Source organism: Rana temporaria, chromosome 8, assembly GCF_905171775.1.
Source record: "Rana temporaria chromosome 8, aRanTem1.1, whole genome shotgun sequence".
Lineage (NCBI taxonomy): Eukaryota > Metazoa > Chordata > Amphibia > Anura > Ranidae > Rana > Rana temporaria.
The window spans coordinates 151,969,290-151,989,803 of NC_053496.1; the positions used below are offsets into that span (position 1 = coordinate 151,969,290).

Here is a 20,514-nt window from a genome sequence, read left to right on the forward strand (position 1 = left end):
GATGATACTTCATGAAGCAATAACTCCAAGTTCAATACCATAAGAAGTACTTGACAGAATCCCTGCGTGCATATGGTCCTCAGAACCGGAAGACAACGGTCATTTGAAAGTACCACCTGTTTTAGTTAAGCTCAAAGAGGGTGCATCATTGCCCAGGAAAACCACAATACCCCTTGAAGCCAGCTCAATCTGCAGCTATCTCAAAACAGGTTGAGACCCTTGTGTCCAATGGAGCACTTGTGAAGAAACTGACCCCAAGAGGAGATCCAGAGAAATACAGAATGGTACAAGACCTCCGAGCAGTTAACGAAGCCACAGTGTTGGACAGCCCAAATCCACACACCTTATTATCAGGTATACCTCCAATGGCTGAGTACTTTCACTGTAGTGGACCTGGCAAATGCATTCTACAGTGTTCCCCTGCATCCCTCCTGCAGGTACCTCTTCGCTTTCTCCCATGACAAAAAAAAGCAGTACGCCTGGGTAGTTATGCCACAAGGGGTGCAAAACTCTCAGAGCCAGTTTGCCAAAGCCATAGCCTCTATACTTGATACATGGTAAAAAGAACATCCTGCAGTGACTCTTCTCATATATGTGGATGACTTTCTCCTTTGCGCAGATGACCAATCCGCTGCAGAAGAAAATTCAGAAAGTCTACTATGCTACCTTGCGGAACAAGGCTGTAAAGTCTCCACAGCCAAAGTACAGTGGTGTTCCAAAACAGTCACCTTTTTGGGCCACTGATTTTCCAAGGGCACAAGACATATCACATCAGACCGAGTGGCTGCAATCCAGGATATTTCCCAACCACAAGCAGCTAAACAACTGCATGCCTTTCTTGGACTCATATCTTACTGCAGGGCATGGATCCCTGATGCATCGATCCTCATGCAATCACTCTATGATGCTCTTAAGTTTGTGCCATTTACCTTGTCAAACGAGGCCCTGGACAATTTTACTCTGCTGAAGCAAGTAATATCCACCGCTCCTGCTTTGGGCCTCCCAGATTATGGAATACCCTTTAAACTATTTGTCGGAAAGAAAAGGCCACAGGGGTCCTAGCTCAATCACATGGAGGCCGGACTAGACCCATTTGGTACTATTAATGCCGCTTAGACCTCGTGGCTAGGGGTGGCCCTTCCCGCTTAAGAGCAGTCTTTGCTGCCCAAGCACTGCAGGACAAAACTTCAGAGCTCGTTTTAGCACACCCCCTGCTTCTTCTGGCAGTGCATGACATTGCTGCCATCCTGAATCAGGTGCAACCGCGCCACCTGTCCACCGCCAGACATCTTTGGTTTCAAAGCTCCCTCCTCCTTTCTGACAATGTGACCCTCCAAAGGTGTCTCACTCTCAACCACTCTTCTGCCATTTTTCGAGGGGGGACATGAAGGAGGTGAATAAGGAGATGTAGAAGGTGAAGAAAAAGACCCCTGTACTGATCCACATGACCTCTGAATTTGAAATTCTACAAGCAGGAGCATTACCACCAACTGTATCTGCTCAGGAAGCGGAGCTCCAAGCTACAGCATGTAAGATAGTAGAAGGTAAAAGAGCCAACATTTACACAGACTCAAGGTATGCCCTGGAAGCGGCTTGTGCCTCTCTAATAGAGCCAATCATGTGACAGGTCCTCTCCTAATAGACCCAATAAAAGTGACAGGTCCTCTCTAACGTGACCAGTCAAGTCCAGGTCCTCTCTAATAGAGCCAAACAAGTGGCATGCCCTCTCTAATAGAGTCAAACAAGTGGCATGTCCTCTCTAATAGAGACAATCAAGTGACAGCCTGACAGGACCTCTCCAATAGAGCAAAACAGGTGACAGGTCCTCTCTAATTGAGCCAATAAGGTGACAGGTCCTCTCCAATAGAGCCAATCGCGTGAGAGGTCCTCTCTAATAGCGCCAAACAGGTTACAGGTCCTCTCTAATAGAACTAATAAAAGTGGAAGAGCCTCTCTAATGTGACCAGTCAGGTGACAGGTCCTCCCTAATAGAGCCAAACGAGTGACAGATCCTCTCTAATAGAGCCAAACAAGTGACAGGTCCTTTCTAATAGAGCAAAACAGGTAACAGGTCCTCTCTAATAAAGCCAATCAAGTGATAGGTCCTCTCTAATGTGACCAGTCAGGTCCAGGTCCTGTCTAATAGAGCCAATCAAGTGATAGGTCTTTTCTAATGTGACCAGTCAGGTGACAGTCCCCCTCTAATATAACCAATCAGCTGAGAGGCTTGCTCTGGTCAGGTGTTAAGATCCACCGTAATACGTGACGAGTAGACGCTGAGCGTGTTGTGTTGTTGCAGGTCTCAGTAACAGGTCCTCTCTGTAATATGGCTGACCAGGTGATATACAATATAAGAGAGGCTCACAGGACCCATTTCACACGAGTTTCCCATAACTTTCCCATATAAGCTCTCATGTTTCACTTATGTACAGTTGACCGTTCGGTCCCCGCCCCTCTATAAGAATGGACCCGCCGACAGGTCCTCTTTACCCCAGCTCGCCCTTTTCCGTCATGGCGCCACCGGCCTCGGTCCCGCCCCGGAAGCGGTCATTCTCAGCTTCCCGCCCCGCGGGACGTGTCTTCTGGTTCCGGCGGCCCCCGGTTCCGGCTCCTCGGTGTCTCCTGATGGCGGAGGTGCGCGCGGGTCCCGCCGCTTCCGGTAGCGGGTCCGTCTCCCCGTCCCTGCCCCCCCCTCCCCCGGCCGCTCCCCCCGGCAGCCTCCCGCCTCTGCCCCCCGCCCCCCCTCCGCCCGGACCCGCCCCCCCCAGAGAGGGCTCCGCCAGCAGTAGTTCGTCCGGCTCCGGGTCCGGTTCTGCCCGGGAGGGCTGGCTCTTCAAATGGACCAATTACATCAAAGGATATCAGAGACGATGGTTCGTCCTCAGCAACGGCCTGCTCTCCTACTACCGGTATGTGGCCTGCTGGGGGGATGGAGGGCCCCTTTAACTTCCCACTCTAGGAGGGCTACACCGAGATTGCACAGTCATAGCACTACAAAACACTTCCGCTCCATGTTATTGGGAAGAGGAGAGGGTTCATGTAGTCCCGATCTATAGGGATGGCACTACAAAACATCTTTTCTTATGCTCATCCTTAAAACATGGGGTGGAGGTGATTTGTTGTCTTCTAGTGTGACAACATTCCCTGTTCTGTCACTTTGCAGGAGTGTTTTCTCCATAGAACAGGACTACAGAACACCCTCCCCTATCGTACGATGCAGTGACAGGGGGGGGCGGGGGCCTATCCCTTGCATTTAGGTGTGTAGTCTTAAATTACAAATCATTAGGACTACAGAACACCTCCACTCCATGTTATTGGGAAAGGGAGAGGGGTTCTGTAGTCCTGATCTATGGTGTCAACTCTACCTGTACTGTAGCTATGGAGGAGTGTTGACACCATAGATCAGGACTACAGAACACCTTTCCCTATGCTTTATTACATGAGGTGGAGGTGCTCTGTAGTCCCATTTTAGTGTGACAGTACTCCCTGTACTGTCACTTTGCTTGAGTGGTTTCACCATAGATTAGGACTACAGAACACCTTCCCCCTGCCCTCTTTACAATAACATAAGGTGGAGGTGCTCTGTAGTCCCGTTCTAGTATGACAGCATTCCCTGCATTGTAACTTTGCATGCGTTTTTCACCATAGATCAGGTCTACAGAGCACCTTTTCCCTATCCTCTTTACAATAACAAGGTGGAGGTGTGCCAACAATTCCTAAAACAAGAAGTGTGTTACCTGCCCATAATACACTTCCCTTATTAGGAGTTGTCAGGACTATAGAACACCTCCACTCCATGTTATTGAGGAAAGGGGGAGATCTGTAGCCCTGATCTAGGGTGACAACACTACCAGTGCTTTAGCTGGGAAGGGGGGGTTGTCACCATATAGTAGGACTACAGAACACCTTAATTTCTCCTCTTCCCAGTAACACGGGGTGGAAGTGCTCTGTAGTCCAATTCTAGGGTGACAACACTCCCCATACTGTAGCTGTGGAGGAGTGTTTACACTTTAGAGCAGGACTACAGAACACCTCTCTGTCGCCTCTTCGTAACATATGGTGGAGGTGTTCTGTAGTACACCAATTCTTAATATAGGAAGTGTTACCTGATGATTCTACCCATACTACCCTATATTAAGAATTGTTAGGACTACAGAACACTTTCACCCCTATGGTTTAGTGAGAAGGGGGGGGGGGGGGGTGGGTGGCGTCTTCTGCTTTAGAGTGACAACATTCCCTGTTCCGTGGCTATGGAGGAGTGGTGACACTGTATAGTAGAACTACAGAATCCTTTCCTCAGCATCAAGAGGTGGGGGTGTTTTGTAGTCCAACAAGTTTTTATAACTGCAGAGTGAACAGGTAGTTATTGGCTCACAGGATTTATGGCAGAATCGGCTTTATTTTTTTATTTTTTTAGCAGTTGGACTCTGCTGATTCCTGCTGCAGTGTTTGACCCCTGTGAGCGGCTAGCTGCACTCCCTGAGCCCGTAGACATCAGTGACAGGTCGTGGGGGTGGGGCCCGTAGACTTCAGTGACAGGTCGTGGCGGTGTGTCCCGTGGCAGGTGACAGGTCGTGGTCGTGGCGGTGGGTCCCGTAGACTTCAGTGACAGGTCTGTGGGGGGAGGGGGCCCGTAGACTTAAGTGACAGGTCGTGGCGGTGGGTCACGTAGACTTAAGTGACAGGTCGTGGCGGTGGGGCCCGTAGACTTAAGTGACAGGTGTGTGGGGGGGAGGGGGCCCGTAGACTTAAGTGACAGGTCGTGGCGGTGGGGCCTGTAGACTTAAGTGACAGGTCGTGGCGGTGGGGCCCGTAGACTTAAGTGACAGGTCGTGGCGGTGGGGCCCGTAGACTTAAGTGACAGGTCGTGGCGGTGGGTCACGTAGACTTAAGTGACAGGTCGTGGCGGTGGGTCCCGTAGACTTAAGTGACAGGTCGTGGCGGTGGGTCCCGTAGACTTAAGTGACAGGTCGTGGCGGTGGGTCCCGTAGACTTAAGTGACAGGTCGTGGCGGTGGGTCCCGTAGACTTAAGTGACAGGTCGTGGCGGTGGGTCACGTAGACTTAAGTGACAGGTCGTGGCGGTGGGTCTCGTAGACTTCAGTGGCAGGTCTGTGGGGGGAGGGGGCCCGTAGACTTAAGTGACAGGTCGTGGTGTTGGGTCCCGTAGACTTAAGTGACAGGTCGTGGCAGTGGGGCCCGTAGACTCCAGTGACAGGTCTGTGGGGGCCCGTAGACTCCAGTGACAGGTCTGTGGGGGCCCGTAGACTCCAGTGACAGGTCTGTGGGGGCCCGTAGACTCCAGTGACAGGTCTGTGGGGGGAGGGGGCCCGTAGACTCCAGTGACAGGTCTGTGGGGGGAGGGGGCCCGTAGACTCCAGTGACAGGTCTGTGGGGGGAGGGGGCCCGTAGACTCCAGTGACAGGTCTGTGGGGGGAGGGGGCCCGTAGACTCCAGTGACAGGTCGGTCGGTGGGGGCCCCGTAGACTCCAGTGACGGGACACGTGATGTAAACACAATCTCAGGGATCGTTTTTTTTTTTTTTTACCTGTTTGCAAAATTTTACAACAAAATATAAAACGCTTTTGTATATTTTTTTAAAAAAATTTGGTCTTTTTTATTTTGTTTATAACAACAAATACAAACCGCAGAGGTGATCAAAAAGAAAGCTCTGAAAGAAAGCTCTTTTTTTCGCTTATATCGCAAAAAATAAAAAACAGAGTCACGAATAAATACCACCAAAAGAAAGCTCTATTTGTGTGAACAAAATTATAAAAATGTTATTTGGGTACAGTGTAGCATGACCGCACGATTGTCATTGGAAGTGCGAGAGCGCTGAAAATTGGTCTGGGTAGGAAGGGGGCGAAAATGCCCAGTATTGATGTGGTTAAGTACCCAGTAAGAAAGTTTATAAGGGAATTCATTTATACTGGGACTACAGATCCCATGAGGCATTGCTCTTTACACATTCACAAGTTCTCAGGCACTTGCTGACATGTATGGAAGATGTGCTGCACAGTTGTTTACTGACATGTATGAACAGTGTACTGTATAGTCTTTTTTTTCTGTAAAAAGACTATATAATGTGCAGTGTGTCTCCGTGTTTAAATTTATGGTAGTAACAGTTTTTTTTTTCTATTGGTAGTTCCTTCTGTTTCTCTCCTTCCTTTTTTTTTTTTTTCCTCCAGGGGACTGATTGCACAATTTATACCCACACATCCATTACTCAGCTTGACTTTTACATATGATAGCCTAGTCCACACCATGACTTCAGCTGAAATGTAAAAACAGGAAGTTCTCTGCGAGAAAGTGGGAAGCTATGATGAACCGCAGTTTTTCTGCCCTAGGAGAACAGACCACCTAAAAGGAGTATATCGGAGGTTCTCCACTGACTCCTTTTTAGATTTTTTTTTTTTTAGGAATCCAATTATGAGGTCAACTCCATTTTTCGTAGATTTGTTCTTGAAAGGGGAGTTCCACCCACAATTTCACTTTTTAAATATAAATACCCCTGTAATACACAAGCTTAATGTAGTCTAGTAAAGTTAGTCTGTAAACTAAGGTCCGTTTTGTTAGGTTGTTAGAGCATTTAGTTAGTTTATAATCTAGAAATAGACCGTGGGCATCATGAAGCCAGACTGTATGACTTCCTGCATTTCAGACTTGCAGATCTCGCACATGCTCAGTGCTGCACAAGCGATGTAAAAGGTTTCAGTCAGGTTTCCATAGCAACGGGAATGTCAGAGGAAGTTGCCGCCCCTTCTCTATACAAATAGGCTATTTGCAAGGACTACTGGGATACATGATGCCTATCCCAGAAACCCTTGCGAATAGCCTTGTGACTTAATAGCCTAGGCTAATAAGGAGGAGGAAGTAATGAAGGATTACAAAATAAAGGTATTTACAAGCAACAAAATAAATAAAAATTGTCCATTCTGAACACTATGAGATTAGGGCACGCAGCACAGACAAACATAAAAAAATGGGTGGAACTCCACTTTAAGTTTTGGGGGACACTTTCCTACAGTCGTAGCTGGTTGGTCCTTTTAGTATCCGGTGTGCAGAGGGACAGATTGTTGGTGACTGAATGTTCCTGAATGTCAAGCAGATATTAACAATACAAAACAGTTCTCCAATTATTAACATGATAATAAATGTATGTGTGTGTGTGTGTATATATAAATAGTTCAAAATTATTCAACCCCCCCACTGAAATTGATTGTTTTGGCCAGTTTGACATTGATTTTGATCATTCAGTCATCCTGCTTACAATTAAATCAAAGAGGCACGTGTAGGTCAGACAAATATAACATAACATTTATAATGAAATAACCACAAATGTCTTTTCTGTGCTCACATCATTATCAGTTTTATTCAACCCCCACGTGACATTCAATCTTGGTACTTAGTACAACATCCTTTTACAGTTATAACAGCTTTTAAACGTGAAGCATAGCTTGACACAAGTGTCTTGCAGCGATCTACGGGTATCTTCGCCCATTCGTCATGGGCAAAAGCCTCCAGTTCAGTCACATTCTTAGGCTTGCGCACTGCAACTGCTTTCTTTAAGTCCCACCAGAGGTTCTCAATCGGATTTAAGTCTGGTGACTGCGATGGCCACTCCAAAATGTTCCAGCCTTTAATCTGCAACCATGCTCTAGTGGACTTGGAGGTATGCTTGGGATCATTGTCCTGTTGAAAGGTCCAACATCTCCCAAGCCTCAGGTTTGTGACGAACTGCATCACATTGTCATCCAATATCTCCTGGTACTGAAGAGAATTCATGGTACCTTGCACACGCTGAAGCTTCCCTGTACCTGCAGAAGCAAAACGGCCCCAAAGCATGATTGACCCCCGCCATGCTTCACAGTAGGCAAGGTGTTCTTTTCATTTTAGACCTTGTTCTTCCTCCTCCAAACAGTTGATCCATGGGCCCAAACAGTTCTAATTTTGTTTCATCAGTCCACAGAACACAATCCCAAAACTTCTGTGGTTTGTCCACATGACTTTTGGCATACTGCAGTCGACTCTTCTTATTCTTTGGAGACAGCAAGGGGGTGCGCTTGGGAGTTCTGGCATGGAGGCCTTCATTACGCAGTGTGCGCCGTATTGTCTGAGCAGAAACTTCAGTACCCACATCTGACAAATCTTTTCTCAGTTCCTCAGCAGTCACATGGGGACTTTTCTCCACTCTACGCTTCAGGTAGCGCACAGCAGTCGAAGTCAGCATCTTCTTTCTGCCACGACCAGGTAGCGTTTCAACAGTGCCCTTTGCCTTGAATTTGCGAATGATGCTTCCTATGGTGTCTCTTGGTATGTTTAACATCTTTGCAATCTTCTTATAGCCATTGCCCTTCCTGTGAAGAGTAATCACCTCTTCTCTTGTCTTCCTGGACCATTCTCTTGACTTCACCATGTTTGTAACCACACCAGTTAGGGCTCTTTCACACGTCAGCTCAGTTTTTTAGATCAGTTTTTTTTTCATCAGTTGATCCGTTTTTCCATCCGTTTTTTTTTTTTTGGGGGGGCTTTCTCGGCTACAGTGCCTGCCGCCGAGAATGTGTTTTTAGCACGACGGCATCGCGCTGATTCTCGGCGACAGGGTGCCGACATCTCGCACTCGCTGGAATAGTAAAAGCACATTCCAGCAAGCACGTCATAGAAGCGACGGGAGATCCGACTTGGATTCCCGCCAATTCTACACGTGTGCGGCGTTTGGTATAAATCCCTCAGGAAAAAGTCCCCGCCGGATTTTAAATAAAAATCCGGCATGGGTTCCCCCCTCAGGAGCATACCGGGCCCTTAGGTCTGGTATGGGTTGTAAGGAGACCCCCCCTACGCCGAAAAAACGGCGTAGGGGGGTCCCCCTACAATCCATACCAGACCCGTATCCAAAGCACGCTACCCGGCCGGCCAGGAAAGGAGTGGGGACGAGCGAGCGCCCCCCCCCTCCTGAGCCGTACCGGGCTGCATGCCCTCAACATGGGGGGGGTTGGGTGCTGTCCCCATGTTGATGAGGACAGGGCCCCTTCCCGACAACCCTGGCCGTTGGTTGTCGGGGTATGCGGGCGGGAGGCTTATCGGAATCTGGGAGCCCCCTTTAATAAGGGGGCCCCCAGATACCGGCCCCCACCCTAAGTGAATGGATATGGGGTACATCGTACCCCTACCCATTCACCTGGAGGCAAAAAGTTAAAGTTAATAAACACGACACAAGGGTTTTTAAAATAATTTATTAGTCTGCTCCGGAGGCCCCCCCCTGTCTTCTTTATTGGCTCTTTCACCAGGGGGGGCTTCTTCTTTGACGTCTTCGGGTGGGGGCCGTTCTTCTTAGCCGCCGTCTGGTTCTCTTCCACCGCCGGGGGGGTCGCTTTTATAGACATCAAAGAAGAGGATCACACAGTGACGTCACCACGCAAGGAGTAGGGCTCCTGTTATGCCGGCCGGCAACTTTGTCAGATTATTTTAATCGCTCATATTGTGAGTACCTTTTATCTTTTTTTAAATAAAAGTTACTGTCTCAGAGTTACGCTATGTGCGCTTTTCTCTTCATTCATACATTCTAAACGGTAGGGGTGTTGAATATAATCGTTGCATCGATGCATCGAGATTCGGGGGCCCCCGATTCTGCATCGATGCATGTGACCCCAATAATCGATGTCGGTGACGTCATCCCGACTTGCCCCGCCCCTCCCGGGAGAGCGCTCCGAGCGTGTGTTTTAAAATGCTCGTTTTGCAATACATGCTGCTATAATCCATTCAGGGGACACTGCTGCGTGTGCTTTTTAAAATATACTGTGTTTCATTCCTATATTTCTGTCTGTATATTCCCCTTATGTGACTGCACGCTCTGGCCCGCCTCTCACCTCCCACGTGTCTCCTGAAGTCAGCCCCGCCAGCCTCTCTTCTCATCTGATGGCTACAGTACAGACGGTGGGCGGGGCTGAGAACTCCCACTGATGTCGGGAAAGAGGAGAACGAGAGGCAAGAGGCGGGCTGTACAGGACAGAGTCACGTGCGGAATATAGAGCATACACAGACAGAAATGCAGGTATGAGAAGCTTTATATATTTTAAAAAGCACATGCAGCAGTGGACATTTAATGGTTTAGAACGGCATGTATTTCAAAACGGGTACTCTTAGTTACAGCTGTATTCTTTTTCCTACATGTGCTCTGTGTTGACATTACCCTGATCTCCTAAATTTGCACATTCCATTGTGTTAACTCCTAGTGTGCTGGAATGTGTGAACTTGGGAATCCAGGGTAATTTCAACACAGACACAGTACAGGGAACTTCACAGGGCTGTTTGCTGTGGATTATAATCTCTCCTGACCTCCCAGCACCACATGTGTATATGTCTGTATCCTGTAGTGCACCGGATTAGTGCACTACTTATAGCGGAGTTCCACCGTTTTTTAGTTTAGTAAAAGTCACCAGCTACAAAAAAAGTGTAGCTGGTGACTTCAATTAAACTGACACTTACCTGTCCCTCAGTCCAGCGATGCGGCCGCACAGAGTCCCATACCTTTCCCCGCTCCTCTCCTCAACCCCGCCATATCTACTGTGGGCACCCGGCCATGATAGCTTACGGCTTCATGGCCAGGCGCGCACTGTTATCTGCCATTGGCCAGACAATCTTCTGGGACCTGTGTCCCAGAAGATTGCTGGCAAGGAGGAGCCACCTAGGGCGACAGGAGGAGTCACCTAGGCAGCTGTGACAAAAAGTCCCATTAAAAATGGCAGGGGGCGAGGAGTGCTTAAAGCAGAAGTTCCACTTTTGGGTGGAACTCCACTTTAAGGGAATGAGTTTATTTTTATTTAAAAGCAGAGTTCAGTAAAAAAATAAGTTATTAAAAGTCAGCAGCTTCAAAAAACAGTGTATCTTCTGACTTTTAATAAAAAGACACTCAGCTGTCCCACAATCCAGCGACGTGGCCACCCGAACCCTCCATTCTGTCCATGGCGCTGGCAATACTACTGTGGGCATCCGGCTGTGACAGCTTGCAGCTTCACAGCCAGGTGCACATGTCTCACTGCGCTGTCCTGCATAGCTGGACAATCTTCTGGGACCTGTGATGTGTCTCAGAAGATTACGGGGATGAAGGGCCACCTAGGCGGCCCAAGCGGAAGTGAGAGCTCGTTGGTAATCTTGATGCATCGTGATGCATCGCGGAATCGAATCGAATCGAATCGTTGACCAGATAATCGTAATCGAATCGAATCGTGAGACCGGTGAAGATGCGCACTTCTACTAAACGGGGGAGTTGGAAACCTAGTACTTAGGGGACGGAGGACTTCACACCGCAAGGAGCCAAGGACCTAGGCTGGGTTATAGCCATCTGCCTGTCATTGTTCTCTTCTGGTAAGCAGCCATTCTGGCTGGTAGAGGGTCACCGTACGGTTAGGTTCACTGGGTGGTGTGGACTGCATGCAATAACCAATTCCAGGGCATTACGCAGAGGGGAGGAAGGACCCCCTACTACAAGGAGAAGGGCCTGGGCTGGGTCATAGCCAAACGCCTTAACCATTCACCTTCTGGTAAGCGGCCACTGTTATTGGTGATGGGTCACGTATGCACATTTATGGATAGCTGTCACTAGGTGGTGTGGACCTTAGACACTATTGTTAGGATCTGTCCCAGTATCACGCTATGTGCGCTCTCTGTTTTATTTTCATACAAACACGGTGGAGCTGAGGACAACGGTTTCAGAGGACGGAGGACTTCCTGGTGCAAACCTCAGGGACAAAAGGCCTAGGCTGGGTTATAGCCATCTGCCCTAACCGCTTGCCTTCTGGTAAGCGGCTTTCTTTGTCATATTTTCCGGGTCATTCTGAGTATGGTGTTTTTGGGTTGCGGATTGGAGGAGCCATCATAGTTCGGAACGATCCGGACTTTCTTATCAATTCCTTTCAATACGGACGCAATACACCCTCATAGATTGTGTATATTTATGGACTGTTAGCTGGGGCGCGGCTTTTTCTTTGTTTTTATATTTTCTTGTGATTCACACGCTAGCTGCTGCCCAGGGTTAGGGGTGGGGTGTCTACTAGCGCGGTTTTTGTTTTTAATTAAAAGAAGAAGCCCCCCCTGGTGAAAGAGCTAATAAAGAAGACAGGGGGGGCCTCCGGAGCAGACTAATAAATTATTTTAAAAGCCCTTGTGTCGTGTTTATTAACTTTAACTTTTTGCCTCCAGGTGAATGGGTAGGGGTACGATGTACCCCATATCCATTCACTTAGGGTGGGGGCCGGTATCTGGGGGCCCCCTTATTAAAGGGGGCTCCCAGATTCCGAAAAGCCTCCCGCCCGCATACCCCGACAACCAACGGCCAGGGTTGTCGGGAAGGGGCCCTGTCCTCATCAACATGGGGACAGGGTGCTCTGGGGTGGGGGGGCCGCAGTGCGCCCCCCCTGCCCCAGAGCACCCAACCCCCGCATGTTTAGGGCATGCAGGCCGGTACGGCTCAGGAGGGGGGGGCGCTCGCTCGTCCCCACTCCTTTCCTGGCCGGCCGGGTAGCGTGCTTTGGATACGGGTCTGGTATGGATTGTAGGGGGGTTCTCCTTACAACCCATACCAGACCTAGGGGGAACCCATGCCGGATTTTTATTTAAAATCTGGCAGGGACTTCCCCCTCAGGATTCATACCAAACGGCGTTAGCGGATCGGATGGTAAACGGATCATCCGTTTTTCGTCCGTTCCGTTTTTTTGACGGAAGAAAAATAGGGTTTTCTTCCGTCCAAAAAAACGGAACTTAACGCAGACGGATGCTAACGGACGTTAGCGGATGCTCATCCGCTAACGGACGTTAACCCATAGGGAAGCATTGCGGTCCGTTAACTGATGTCCAAAAAACGGACGAACGGAACGGACGTGTGAAAGAGCCCTTAGTGTATAGAAGGAGCTGAGTATCAGTCATTTTAAAGCTGCCTAATTGATGCTTAATAGGCTTTATTGCTGCTCCCTGACATCCACAGGTGTTTTCAATACCTGATTGAAAACACTTCAATGAACCTCTGTTCTTCAGAGTGGTAGTCTTTAAGGGGTTGAATAATTGTGTAAATGAAGAATTCACAAAAGAAACATTTACTACTGTATTACAAAACCAATTGATGTCATTTTAGTTGCATATGGTTCTTTAAGAAGTCCTTGTAGGATTTCATTCTGAATACAATTACAAATGTACACTAAATTCCCTAAAATCCTATACAGTATTGGGGGGTTGAATAATTTTGAACACAACTGTGTGTGTGTGTGTGTGTGTGTGTGTATATATATATATGTATATATATATATATATATATATATATATATATATATATATATATATATATATATATATATATATATATATATATATATAAATAAATAAATTAGGGTTGTCCCGATACCACTTTTTTAGGACTGAGTACAAGTACCGATACTTTTTTTTTTTATGTACTCGCCGATACCGAATACCGATACTTTTTTTTAAATGTCCCCCCACATGCCCAGCCATGTCCCCCCCCCCCACATGCCCAGCCATGTCCCCCCCCCACATGCCCAGCCATGTCCCCCCCCCCACATGCCCAGCCATGTCCCCCCCCCCCCCACATGCCCAGCCATGTCCCCCCCCCCCCCCCACATGCCCAGCCATGTCCCCCCCCCCCCCACATGCCCAGCCATGTCCCCCCCCCACATGCCCAGCCATGTCCCCCCACATATCCAGCCATGTCCCCCGGACCTAAATGATGATGCCGCGTTAATCACCGCGCGGGGAACAGATTACAGTCAGCTTTCGTTTGAATAGCTGTTTTCCCTGCCGCGCTGTGTATACACTCCCCCTTGCTCGCGATTGGACAGATCCGTCCAATCCCGAGCAAGGGGGAGTGTCTATGTGCGGCGGGGAAAACAGCTATTCAAACGAAAGCTGACTGTAATGTTCCCCGCGCGGTGATTAACGCGGCGGCTTTTGCGATATACGGCGGCTGCATTGGGGGACTGGGTGTCAAGTATTCTATTTAGGCATCGGTGGTATTTGTGGGAGTACGAGTACTCCTGCAAATACTCGGTATCGGTCCCAATACTGGTATCGGTACAACACACATATATATAATTTTTTTTCTTGTGACCTGGTATCCACTCTCATGCAGTCCCTGTACAGCAGAGCTCATATCTAGGGGAAAAAGAAGGAGCCCAGCAAGTTGGAGAAGAGATCTCCTAGGTGTACTACAGCAGAGAAAAATCATATGCCCTTTCAGACAGCATTGTGCTGTAATTCTCAGGAATGGATGGATAGACATTCAATTCCTGCGTAAAATGCTAAATAAATACATGACCTACAGATGTAGGTCATGTATTTATTCTGCATTTTTCTTGAAGTTGATCTTTAACCCTTTAATTAACATCCGTGTTCCCCGAGGCTCTATTGCATAAATGATATAGATGATGCAGTGCTAATAAAGTCCATATGTAAAAAAACACCATCCGTGAGGAAAAGAAGTGCTGATACAATGAGGACACAAAAGTGATCCTGCGGGTACGATGAACCTCCACCAATTATAAGCAATGGCCGCTCACCTCACGTATAGGGCCCTTTGATAATGGAGGGTCACATGCGCATGAACCAGCGTACACTTATAAGAGGCTCCAAATTAAGTCAGGAACCAAAGGAAAAGCTTAAACCAGTTTCAATCCAGGTACCATACGATCATGTGGAAATAAAAAGCAGGTACATAGTGCTCTCCATATAAAGCGGCAAATTTTAATAAAAGTACATCTGAAAACGTACAAACAAGGCACCAAGTCCCTTCCGTATGGAAGGAGCGTTGTGAGGTCACCCGCGGCCATCACGCTTTCTATTGTTTACATGCTGTATCATCCGGCACTGGACTTGGTGCCTTGTTTGTAAGTTTTCACATCTGCTTTTATTAAATTTGCCATTTTATATGGAGAGCACTATGTACCTGCTTTTTATTTCCACAGGATCGTATGATACCTGGATTGAAACTGCTACTGGTTTAAGCTTTTCCTTCTTCATTTGGATCCTCTTATAAGTGTCCGCTGGTTCATGCCCATGTGACCCTCCATAATCAAAGGGTCCTATACGTGAGGTGAGCGGCCATTGCTTATTATTGGTGGAGGTTCATCGCACCCGCGGGATCACTTGTGTGTCCTCATTGTATCAGCACTTTTTTTCCTCACGAATGGTGTTTTTTACATATGGACTTTATTAGCTCTGCATCAGGGCTCGACAAATCCCGGGCGCCAGGTCGCCATGGCGACTAGAAATGGTGTCCTGGTGACTTGGCTTGGAAGGTGGCGCCATCTGGTGGTGGTCCGTTGGTATTACAAGTTAAGCATTACAAGTTAAACAGCAATTCTAATGTCATTTTTCACTGCCATCTTCCTCCCTCTAATTAGAACCCCCAAACATTATATATATTTTTATCCTAACACCCTAGAGAATAAAATGGCGATCGTTGCAATACTTTCTGTGACGCCGTATTTGCGCAGCGGTCTTACAAGCGCACTTTTTTGGGAAAAAATTACACTTTTTTTTAATTAAAAAATAAGACAACAGTAAAGTTATCCCCTTTTTTTTATATATTATGAAAGATAATGTTACGCCGAGTAAATTCATACCCAACATGTCACGCTTCAAAATTGCGTCCACTCGTGGAATGCCGACAAACCTTTACCCTTTAAAATCTTCATAGGCGACGTTTAAAAAAATCTACAGGTTGCATGTTTTGAGTTACAGAGGAGGACTAGGGCTAGAATTATTGCTCTCGCTCTACCAATCGCGGCGATACCTCACATGTGTGGTTTGAACACTGTTAACATATGCGCTTCTGCGCGCAAGCTCGTTGGGACGGGGTGCGTTTTCTGGCTCCTAACTTTTTTAGCTGGCTCCTAGATTCCAAGCAAATTTGTCAAACCCTGATCTGCATTATATTTACCTTAGGGATTTTTTGATTATTGACCCTGATGTCCAGCTGCTTTTATTAAGGGTCTATTTTATCCATTGCGCTGATTCAATTTCTCATTATTTATAAATGATATAAAGCCGTGGTTCTCAACCTGTCTAGTGCCGTGACCCCTTGATAACATTTCCTAAGTTGTGGGGACCCCTAACAGTAAAGTTATTTTCGTAGTGTGGGTTGTCACCAAGGCAAGACAAGTAATTTCTTTATCGTACATCACGGGACACAGAGCGGCATATTCATTACTATGTGGGTTATATGGAGTACCTTCAGGTGATGGACACTGGCAATCTGAAACAGGAAGTGCCCCTCCCTATATAACCCCCTCCCATAGGAGGAGTACCTTAGTTTTTTCGCCAGTGTCTTAGGTGTTGGTCATGGAATAGCTTTGCCTCCACATCCTTGGGATCAAGGCAGGCTAACCGGATCTGTCCAAGGTGCCTCAGAGCCAAAGTGGACAGTACCCGGGCCCCTAACTAGGGGGTTTTGCCCATAATGCTTCTCTTTCAGAGAGCTGGATCCTGGGCCCAGGACTTAGAACCTTTTGGGGTGCCTAAAGTCCCTGTTTGCCAGGATGCTATATGGGTCCAGGACAGTGGGTTCCTTCAAAGGACCCCAGGGCCTGAAGGTCTAGACGCCACCCACGGAGATGGGGGAAGATTGGACCACTTGCTGTGCAAGGTCCTGCGGCATGGAGCAGGTAAGAAGGGGGGGCCTGCGGGACTTGGTTCGTCAGCAGGCTCTCCAGGGGGATCTTTTGGGGGAGTTTGCCTGAGTATGCACCTGCATTGGCAGTCTGGGGCCACTATGTCTGTGTAAGACAGGATGGTCTGTGTATTTACTCCCCATATGTGTGATCTCCCTGGTCTATGTGTTGCAGGTTCTATCTGGCTGGGCGCTAGGTGGGGTATTAGTGTGTGCCTACTCTTTACCCTGAACTTGGGAGGTGTCTGGGCCTACCTGGAAGTTCTTACCTGGCCGGGTGCCGTGCGGATGTTTCCTCTGTGTCCTGTCCATTTCTCCAGCGTCCCTGCAGCATGCTGCCTCCACTATGGCCCCTCCCGTGACACGGGCACGCGCGCGGGCGCGTGCACAGCGATATATAAAAAAAAAAAACGAAATTCGCGCCGTTTTCAGAGGGGGGGCGGGACGTTGGATCTCATAAGAGGAAGGGCGGCCCTTCCTCTATGCTGTATTAGCTCAGTTTGTTTCTGAGCTCAGGAGAGGAGGACACAGAGCGGCAGCAGTGCAAGCCTGATGCACAGTGGCACCCGGTGGCGCAAGGGAGTATTGCAGTTCTGACAAACAGAACTAGCTTTTCAATCTAGCCTAAACAATTCCTTACAGCAGGTGGATTCTTGCAATTTCTCTTGTGGGGAGACAATGTGATTCCAAAAATCCCAGAAAAAAAAAAATTAATAAAAAAAAAAAAAAATATATATATATATATATATATATATATATATATATATATATATATATATATATAATTGAAAAAAGAAAAGAAAAAGGGGGAACACCTACAGGTCTCCCAATTGGGTTTTTTGGGCATTAGTTGTTCACTACTGTCCCCTTAAAACCGCATAGTTTTTTCTCCTACCTACATCAGTTGGTTGTTGTAAGTAGGGGTACCTCGGTATTGTACCATGGCTTCCAAAGCATCAGGATCAGGGGAAATGGCAAGAGGTGCCAGAGGACAAAAGGGTTCCCCCTCAGATTCTGAAGGTTCGAGTCGGGATATGCCTGTACTCTCCCCACAAATTATTCCAGTAGTGGGTGCCTTGGTTGAGCCATTAGGGGCGTCTGGTGCTGAGGCTAGATCAGATCCACCCAACCCTGTGTTTGTCACAGAGGAAATGCTAGCCCTTTCCTTAGGGGGACTAGAGAAGAGATTGGCAACTATGATAGTCAATTCCATGTCGGGCAAGAAGCGGACTAGGTCTCCGTCACCTGGGGGTGTACCCCCAGATGCTGAGGTTCTCTCCCTTGGAGAATTAGAAGCTCAGGAAAATCATTCAGACCAGGACCATGAGGGTTCAGGGAATGAGGAGTCTACTTATGAGGAGCCAGTCTCGGCCTCCCATGCAGAGAGCTTGTGGATTCAGTCATTGACAGACATGGTCCGCCTGGCATTTAAGTTGCCCTTACCGGAGCCTCAGGCTTCGGCGGTATCATCCTTAGGTTCATTGAAAGCGCCTTTGAGCAACGCTGTTTTTCCGGTCCATCCTCTTTTAGAGGAACTGATCTTTCAGGATTGGATACGACCAGATAGAATCTTTTTACCACCTAAAAGATTTTCCATCATCTACCCTATGGAAGAAAAATTTTCCAAGAAGTGGGCTCTCCCAGCCATCTCTTGTGTAAATAAATCTTTAACTTGCCCGGTGGAAAACATACAGATGTTTAAAGAACCGGTGGATAAGCGTTTTGAGACGCTTTTAAAGGCATCCTTTGCTACAGCAGGTGCAGTGATACAGCCAGCAGTGGCTGCTATTGGGGTTTGTCAGGCGTTAACAGACCAGACAAAACAGATGCTTAAAGACATTCCCAGCAGGCAGAAGAATTATCGGATATTCCTAGAGCCCTGTGCTTTGCGGTGGATGCTATAAAGGACTCCATTCAGCAGGCGTCTCGTTTGTCACTATTTTTAGTACACATGAGAAGGCTCTTATGGTTAAAGAACTGGGCGGCTGAGCCCCCATGCAAAAAACTTCTGGCAGGTTTTCCCTTCCATGGAGGTCGACTCTTCGGAGAGGATCTAGATAAATATATTCAGACTATATCGAGTGGCAAAAGTACCCTTTTACCAGTCAAAAAGAAGTTTCGGGGACCTGCGTTTAAAAGGCAGCTCTCCCCTATTCCGGGGCCCTCCATTTCCAGGCAGTATCGACGACCTCCTGCGAGATCAAACTTTAGCAATAAGTCGCAGGGACAGGCCTCTGGGGGCAAGAAGCAGTGGTATCGTAAGCCAGCAAAGCCAGCCCCTAAATCTGCCTTATGAAGGGGCGCCCCCACCCACAAAGGTGGGGGGAAGGCTTCGTCTTTTTGCGGAGGTTTGGGAAGCCGATATCCCCGACAGATGGGTCCGGTCTTCCGTGGCCACAGGCTACAGATTAGAGTTTCTAGAGTTTCCTCCACCTCATTATCAGGAGTCAAGGGTACCGAACGATCCAACAAAAAAGGCCTCTTTACTGGCGGCGTTGGATCATCTGCTTTGCCAGGGCGTGATAGTAGAGGTACCAGCCCAAGAGCAAGGGCTAGGGTTCTACTCCAATCTGTTTACCGTTCCAAAGCCCAACAGCGATGTCAGGCCAATTTTGGACCTAAAGGGTTTAAACGTTTACCTAAGGGTTCGTTCTTTCCGGATGGAATCTGTTCGGTCTGTAGCCGCCGCACTCCAGAAGGACGACTTTCTGGCGTCCATAGACATAAAGGATGCTTACCTTCATGTGCCAATTTTTCAGCCACATCAAAGATTTCTCCGCTTCACGGTGGCCCAGCGTCATTTCCAATTTGTGGCGCTCCCTTTCGGGCTGGCTACGGCCCCCCGGGTATTCACGAAAATCCTAGCTCCGATCCTAGCCAGTCTAAGGATCCAAGGGGTCACGGTCCTAGCCTACCTGGACGACCTCCTAGTCATAGATCACTCGTCTCCTTGCCTGGAACGAGCAGTGGCCCTCACGGTCCAGTACCTCGAGAGGTTCGGTTGGATCCTAAACCGAGAAAAATCAGCATTCCAACCCACAAGACGGTTGGAATACCTCGGCATGACATTAGACACAGAGCAGCAAAGAGTGTTCCTGCCTCTGGTAAAGGTCGAGGCCATCAAAGACTTGATACATCTGGTTCTAAGCAAAAGAGAACCAACTATTCGCCTATGTATGCGACTACTAGGCAAACTAGTGGCCACGTTCGAGGCGGTACCTTACGCTCAAAGCCACACTCGCATCCTACAGGCAGCCATTCTGTCAGCATGGAGCAAGAGGCCACAGGCCTTGGAATTTCCTTTGCCACTCTCATCAAGAGTTCGGCAAAGTCTGTGCTGGTGGTTAAATCCTCAGAATCTACTGAAGGGAAAATCTTTCAGCCCCGTGGCCTGGAAGATAGTGACCACAGATGCCAGCCTGAGGGGCTGGGGAGCGATCTTGGATGGTTGCACTCGCCAAGGTACTTGGGCACAGGCGGAGAGGCAGTTGCCCATCAATATCTTGGAGCTCAGAGCTGCTCGGCTAGCCCTCGAGGCTTGGACAGCCAAATTGCAGGGGTTCCCGGTGAGGATACAATCGGACAATGCCACAGCTGTGGCATATATAAACCACCAAGGGGGGACCAAGAGTCAGGCAGCTCAGAGAGAGGTGAGCTTGATTTTCCTGTGGGCAGAAGCTCATGTGCCCTGCATATCGGCAATATTCATTCCCGGGGTGGACAACCTGCAGGCGGACTTCTTGAGTCATCAGACTCTGTCGCCAGGGGAATGGTCTCTGCATCCACAAATTTTTCAGGTAATCTGCCAGAGGTGGGGGATGCCGGACGTGGATGTCATGGCAT

The 20,514-nt window shown here is 48.2% G+C and overlaps 1 protein-coding gene across 1 annotated transcript in view; it reads left to right on the top strand.

Annotated features, from left to right (window-relative positions):
• The first annotated feature begins 2,496 nt into the window (after positions 1 to 2,496).
• Positions 2,497 to 20,514, top strand: part of LOC120909175 (oxysterol-binding protein 1-like) — a 117,698-nt gene continuing 99,680 nt past the window's right edge. Inside the window, 1 exon segment of the mRNA XM_040320887.1 lies at positions 2,497 to 2,909. Within this exon segment, the coding sequence (XP_040176821.1) occupies positions 2,512 to 2,909 (398 nt within the window). The 5' untranslated portion in view covers positions 2,497 to 2,511.